Source organism: Morone saxatilis, unplaced genomic scaffold (assembly GCF_004916995.1).
Source record: "Morone saxatilis isolate NCDOM2014 unplaced genomic scaffold, NCSU_SB_2.0 Contig23, whole genome shotgun sequence".
Lineage (NCBI taxonomy): Eukaryota > Metazoa > Chordata > Actinopteri > Moronidae > Morone > Morone saxatilis.
Genome location: NW_023339796.1, coordinates 691211 through 699064, shown reverse-complemented (window position 1 = coordinate 699064; position 7854 = coordinate 691211). Strand labels below are relative to the sequence as shown.

Below are 7854 nucleotides of genomic sequence, written 5' to 3'. Positions count from 1 at the left end.
CGAACATTATTATTATTATTATTATTATTATTATTATTATTATTATTTCTACAAAAGTATCTGAAGAACTTGATTATTGGTGTTGAAATTCTCACTGCACCAGAGGATTATTTCAGAAAACAAGACTTTTAGGACCCAATCGCAGTCAGAAATTACATCACAAGATGTCAGGGTTTTCTTTGCAGCATTGCTTTTTAAATATTCTCAGACATTTTCTTCCTGAAAACAACAGAAGTTTATCGTCTCACCTGAGTCGACATTGAGCCGAGTTCCTCTCCCAAAAATAATCTTTTCTGCACCAAATGTCACACAGTGACTGACAGCTGACTGAAAACCTCACAGAGCCTTAGATTTAACACAAAGTTACACTTTAATGAACTCGTCATAAAACGTTACACCTTTTTTAAATCTAAGTTTAGCTACTTAAAGTGGTTGAATATTTTATGTGTATATGGTTATTTGGAGTTTATTAAACTGTTAATGTAACAAACGTTTTAATCTGCATCAAATCATCAAAAATCCGGAAATTAAGATTTCTCACGTTTTCTGTTAATTTGATAATTTTTTTCAGTTTTTCAGATAAAGGTATTAAAATCATTCAGGCAAAATAACTAGGTTTTTAGATATTAGTTTGTCCTTTCAGTGTAAAAGCCTCAGCTGTCACTTCAATCAATGTCAAATCTTCTTCAACAGTTACAGTCAGTGAGGTTTCAGAAGTCTTGTTGAAAGTTTTGGATTGAACAGAATTTTGTGATTCGTTTTTCTTTTCAAAGTAAAAGTAAAACAGACGGTTAAAAAAGACTTACGGCTCTGAACAATCAGTCTGCTGCCGGATCCAAACACCAGTTTACCGTAACTGGACCCAGTAGTCACACCATGAGACACGACGTGACAAAAACTGAACCGAGGTCAGAGGTTTCCACCAGCTGCTGTAAAACTGCTTTTTCTCACTAATCTGTTCAACGTTTGCACGAAGCTCTTGAATTTTATACATTTATTGAACTTTTCTCTCATTTTTCACACAATTTGGTAAAGCATCGGAAGGTTTGCACTCCATTATAGTCTCTACGTCACATTTTTACCATTTCAGTGTTACACTTACGGCTGTGGACGTTCAGTCTGCTGCCGGATCCAAACACCAGTTTACTGTAACTCCCAGTATTCACACCATGAGACACAATGTGACAAAAACTGAACTGAGCTCAGCTCCACATTCACTCACGTCTCCATCATTTACAACCTCTCATTTTCCGCTTTTTAACCGATCTCACTGGATTTTTATCTTCAAAATATTCAATAAAAACATCTCGAAATAAGAAAAACTTGATTTTTGAATGTATTATTGATGTAATATTTGTGTGTAATTCAGTGGAGTTTCAGGGTTTTTCTGTGATGATATTCTCTAAAAAGGCAAAAATTAGCCTCAATATTCTCCTTAACTGAATATAATCACCTAATTAATTTACAATTAGACTTTTTTTAGTTTTTTGTGGATACATTGTATTTCAATGTTTATCTTCACTAATAAAGCTGAAAGATTTTCACTATAATGACAGATTTAACATTTGAACATTTAGGACTCAATTACAGACAAACATCACTCAACAAGATGGAGATTTTTTTGCAGTGTTGGTTTAGAACTTCTTTAAATAATATCTAAAAACATGTTTGTAACTTTATCGTCTTACCGGAGTCGACTGTCAGCTGAGTTCCTCTCCCGAAAATCAGTTTCTGTGCATTTGTTTTCACACAGTGACTGACAGCTGACTGAAAACCTCAACTCACTGAACAATATTCACCTCAACAATAACACTTTATTAAACTGTACTTTACTGTAGATTTACTTAAAAAGTCAAAAATGTGACTTTGTGTCTCGTAATTTAGACTTAAAACTATGACACTAAATCAAAATTATGACAATAATTAAATCAAAAATAACTAATAACTCCAAAAATGACTCTTTTGATTGACCCAGAGAATATTTGTTTGTTATAATTCTTAACTTTTCCTTTTTGGTGGAAATGGGCTTCCATACATATTTTTAATTATCCTCTGGTTTCTATTTTGCTACGTTTCATTTGGTTTTTGTCATTTTTATTTGATTCCCTTCTTTAAGAAAACATTTTTTTAAATATTTGTAACTTCATTGTCTTACCGGGTTCGACTGTCAGCCGAGTTCCTCTCCCAAAAATCAGTTTCTCTGCATTTGTTCTCACACAGTGACTGACAGCTGACTGAAAACCTCAACTCACTAAACAATTCATTTTCCTAAAAACATATTAAAATACAATTTGTTTTAAAATAAGAACTTTTTAGAATTTTCATTTGTATTTGATTTTGTTCTTTTGTTCTGTCTGCATTGATGCAAAAATACAATCATTATAGTTTGACTCTTACAGCAGTTTAACATTTAATCCTGGATTAAATAATGTGGGTTGACGTAGTTCTCCAGTGTGTTTGTGCTTTTATTTTATATTTTAATGATGTAATAATGACACTTTTTAATAACTTATTAATAATTTAAGTTTAAACTAGTTTATCCTCTTTTATGTTTTTTTTACTTTTAAATGTGTCATCAACTCTTTAAGAACTGAATAATGCAAATAAAATAATATTAAAGAGAAAAACCATAAAATAATAATAAATCTCACCGGTTTCAACCGTCAGTTTGGTTCCACTGCTGAAATACAGTTTGGTTCCCTGATTCTTCACACTGTAACTCGCACTGGGACAAATACTGCTGCACTCAGGCTTTAGCTTCTGTTTGTTCACTGATCTCCATTGATTTTAATATCAGTGTTTGTTGGAATAATTTCACTATGAGGACTCCATTAACCCTTTATGTATCAGCCAGTCTCAAACTAAAGGTTGTGCAAATAAAAACTTTCTAACTGGTTTACTTACTGGTCTGAACAGTCAGTTTTGTTCCTCTTCCAAACACAGTCCTGTATTCTCCCTGACCAGTCACACTGCAATTCACGGCTCAACAAAAACCAGTACGACCCACAGACCAGACTGGGACCAGTTTAACTCCTGATTAACGCTTAAATATCTTCAATTAAAACTTTATTTTACTTTAATCACCAACCTGTTAATACGACGAGCTTCGTGCCATCACCGAAGATCAGTTTGCCTCCAGTTCCATACACACCACCACACACACTCATACACATACCTCATACAAACATATAACCTCTATAACAACAATTGTATCTATTGTACGTGATATTCAGTACTGAAAATTGTTAACTTTTACTCAAACTTAAAATATACTTCAGTATACTGTCATTACATTAAAAGGTCGAGCTTTTCGTTTATATAATTTTGACTCTCATAGTTTTGACTGACCCAGAGTATTTTTTATCATTCTTAGCTTTATTTTTTGGTTGTTTTTGATTTAACTTTTAATTCTGTTACTTATTCATTTGTTTAATCTTTAGTGTAATCTTTTTTGCGTGTTTAATCAGTTTAAATATTATATATATATAATATATATTAATATTTTTATGAATTCTTGAATTTTCTTTACTTTTGCATTAGTCAAACATTTTCAAAAATGTAAAAAACCTCACCAACATCTCTTCATGAATAATAATTCATCTTACCGGTTTCAACAGTCAGTTTGGTTCCACTGCCGAAATAAAGTTTGTTTCCTGCCTGATTCTTCACACTGTAACTCACACCGTGACAAATACTGCTGCATCACATTTTCATCCACTTTCATGACATTTAAACTCAAATCTGTATTTTAATAATAAATCATTTGTTGTTATGTGTCATGTTGTGCTGTGTATTTGTGCAGTTTCAACGAGTTTGATCCTGTTTCATGTTTGTTTTTAACATTTAATTTCATTATAACTCATCAGTCTACATGTGTCCAGGTCAGTTTATAGCAAACCAACTAAAAAACTGTAATAAAAGCCAATTAAAATGACAAATAAATAACTTCTATCATCACATTTTAAAGTGTAAAACCATAAAAATGTTCATCTTACCAGATTCAACGGTCAGTTTGGTTCCACTGCTGAAATAAAGTTTAAATCCCTGATCCTTCACACTGTAACTCACACTGGGACAAATACTGCTGCACTCAGTGACAGGATTTTTTATTTATATTTATTTTATTTATTGTCATTGTCTAATTTTGTGTCTACTTTCATGTTTGTTCTTTAATCTGTGTTTTAATATCAACTGGTTTATTGTAATATCTATGTTTATTTATTTTTTTTACTTTTTTAATTATTATTACTCATCAGGATCAGGACAGAATAACTGCTGTACAGTCTGCAGGTCAGTTTGTACTGTAATAAAACTCTAGCGGCACATTTTTTTTTAAAGTTTAAATGTTCATCTTACCGGATTCAACAGTCAGTTTGGTTCCACTGCCGAAGTAAATTTTGTTTCTCTGATCATTCACACTGCAATAAACTCTGGAACAAATACTGCTGCACTCACACTGCTGCTGATTATTATTTATTGTTCTCTTATTGTTGACTTTTTTAATGTTTTTTTTTCTCGGTTTATATTTTTATCCACTTTTATGATGCATTTTGTCAGTTTTATCTGCTTCTGCTGGCTTTTAGACTTTGATCCTGTTGTTTGTTTGTTTGTTTGTTTGACCTGTTCTGTTCACTGTCAATATACATGACTTTGTCAGATTCGTCTTTATGCAGACAAAATTGTCATATATCCTGATAATCGAACTAATCATTTCATTTATCTTTACAAAATAATCTGTATTTAATGTGTTTCTTTCTTGTACAGTCTGCCAGGTAGGTTTGACCTACCTACCTGAGTTTCAGTTAAACTCTTTATGAATGGAATAAAAAAATGAATTGGCCCCTTTTAAGTGTAAAACCATAAAAATATGAATCTTACCCATTTCAACAGTCAGTTTTGTTCCACTGCCGAAGTAAAGCTTGTTTATTCCCTGACCCTTCACACTGTAAGACTCACTGTGACAAATACTGCTGCACTCAAACTTCTGTTGTTGTTTTTTTAATTTTAACCAGTTTCATCTTTTTTTGTTTGTTTTTAACTTTGAAAATCGTCCCATTTCAAATTTCTGTTGACTTTTCTTATGTTAAGTCAAAATTATGAGACAAAGAGATAAAATATTTAGCATAATTATTTTCTCTCTGCTGTCTGGGTCCAGGTAAGTTTCTACTAAACTCTTTAAGGATTAAATAATGTAAATGTAAATAAAACCATGAAGGTTCCTCTATTGACACATTTTAAAGTGTAAAACCATAAAAATATTAATCTTACCAGACTCAACAGTCAGTTTGGTTCCACTGCCAAAGTACATTTTGCTTCCTCCCTGCTGCTTCACACTGTAACTCATACTGTGACAAAAACTGCTGCACTCACACTTCTGTTATTTTTCACAATTTAAACCAGTTTGATAATTGTTTTGTGTTCTTAACTTAAAAAAATATCATCCCATTTCCAATTTCTGCCAGATACTAAAAAAAATAATATTAAGTTATAATTGTGCGATAAAAATCTCATTATTTCAACTTTTTGCGTAAGTGTGTTTGTGTAAAACTATAAAAGTATGAATCTTACCAGATTCAACAGTCAGTTTTGTTCCACTGCCGAAATAAAGTTTAAATCCTCCCTGATCCTTCACACTGGGACACACACTGTGACAAATACTGTGGACTCATACTGATGTGAGTTTTATTTATAGTCATTCATCTCAAATTGTATTTTGTTTTTTAATTTAATGTTAAGTGTACATTATAATACAATAATAACAGCATAGTTTTGACTTAACATGATTTTTTCTTTCTTATCAAGGCAAAAATTTATTTTCTTTTTTGTACAGCTGAAAATGTTTTTCCACATCATCATCATCATCATTATTTTTTACTTACTGCTGCACCTCGGGTTGCCTTCAATTCAGATCTTTTTAAGCGACTTTTATCTTTTGTTTACTCATTGATCTTTATTTTAATGTACATATTCATCATAATATTTCACACTTTCATAAAAAGCTTCATTTCTTGATGGTTTTTCAAAGTTTAAAACAGTTTGAATCTGTTTTTATTGTCTTATTACTCATTGGGATTTCAAATTGTTCGTTCACTTTTGTGATGCAAAATTCTGCAGCCTTGCATGTTTTAGGTCAGTTTGATCAGGTTCAACTTTACAAAAGTGGAATAAAACTGAACTTAAAATGTGAAAAATGTTCATCTTACCAGATTCAACAGTCAGTTTGGTTCCACTGCCGAAATAAAGTTTATATCCTCCCTGATCCTTCACACTGTAACTCACACTGTGACAAATACTGCTGCACTCACACTGATGGGACTTTTTAACTTACAGTGTGTGTTACTTTAGTCGTATTGTTTCATTTTTTATCCCCTTTCATGCTGTTTGTTCCTTAATCTGTATTTTGATTTCAGTTTGTAATATTTATCATAGTGCTGTGCAGCTGATGTTTTCTTTGCTGCTGTTGATTTTTGCTGTACAGTCTGCAGGTCAGTTTGTATCAATAAAAAAGTGAATGACAAATATAGAGTTCTATAGACACATTTTTAAAGTGAAAAATGTTCATCTTACCAGATTCAACAGTCAGTTTGGTTCCAGTGCTGAAGTAAAGTTTGTTTGCTCCCTGAGTATTCACACTGTAACTCACACTGTGACAAATACTGCTGCACTCACACTGACACAAGAATTCCTGATTATCTGTTCATTTTGTCTGTTTTTTTATCTCTGCTGTGAAATTTTTTTTATCCACACATTGATTTATAAAAACTCTGAGATTTTTGGCCTTCTACAGCAGGGTATTTTTCCACATAGCACATTTTCACTCAGGGTTTCTCATGCAGTTTCTTCAAATCAACAAGTTTGTTTTTATCTTTAGAAACTCACCCGATAGCTCGTCCACACTGACTTCAGGGAGTCCATTGTGTTTGTTTCAGGCTCTGCTTCCTTTAAAGTCCACATTCCAAGACCAAAAATGTCATATCGAGTCGATGAGGCAGCTCTCCAGTCCAAAGACTGATAAAACCAGTCTGAGTGATATAACCGGCATATTTGTTGGCCCTTAGTATCCCACAATCCATTTCAGACTGCGTCCCAACTCAAGCTTTGCCTCCCTTAAACTGGTGTTTAATGTCACACTGAAGAGTGAAGATAAATTAAATGACAAATTAGTCTGATTATCAGGAGATAAAACAGTATTGCATAAAGACGAATCTTTCAATCACACATGGAAGAGTCAAAATCATGTATTTGAACAGTAAATAGAAGAGGTCCCCAATTCAGTGGCATACCTTTAGGGTGTCCCAATGCTTGAAACAAAGTGTTTGTTGGGTATAAATAGCATCTGAAACTTATTTTGTGGTAGTGGAACAATTTTTAATTTCTTACAGAAACAGATAATCACACATCTGACACATGCCCTAACGCATTCCCTGCTTTATCATCTATTTTACTCTAAATTGGACCATACTTTACTAAATGAACACCATGATGTATGGAAGAAGACTTGGAACTAGAGATTGATACCTTAAACTCATCTTGGAAGCGGCCCCCTAATCACAACAAGAGGATGTTTTCAGACACTGTCAGACAATCCAACAAGAACTTTGTTTGAGGCTCAGGCATTTTCACCAACAGGGTTCAAGCACCTACTTATGACTTATTTTGACCAAAAATATTTTTTTCAGAGTTTTTCCCAAGTAGAACCAAAAAATATCAGGTTTTCTTTGGGAACTGAAGTGATTCACTGGATCCAGGCCAGAGCTAATTTGGTAGGAAACTTAAGGACGTTACTTTGGGTCGAGCAGTCGTACCTGATGGTTCGTAGAAATCCTTGTGGATCCCTGCTGGTGATGATCAGGT

At 32.9% G+C, this 7854-nt stretch overlaps 1 protein-coding gene across 1 annotated transcript in view; it reads right to left on the bottom strand.

Annotated features, from left to right (window-relative positions):
* The window catches only part of LOC118335225 (M1-specific T cell receptor alpha chain), a 40042-nt gene extending 34690 nt beyond the window's left edge, over nucleotides 1-5352 (bottom strand). The window contains exon 1 of the mRNA XM_035671460.1: nucleotides 5269-5352. Coding sequence (XP_035527353.1) covers nucleotides 5269-5344 — 76 coding nt within the window. The 5' untranslated portion in view covers nucleotides 5345-5352. The remainder of the gene's footprint in view (nucleotides 1-5268) is intronic.
* Nucleotides 5353-7854: the final 2502 nt, after the last annotated feature.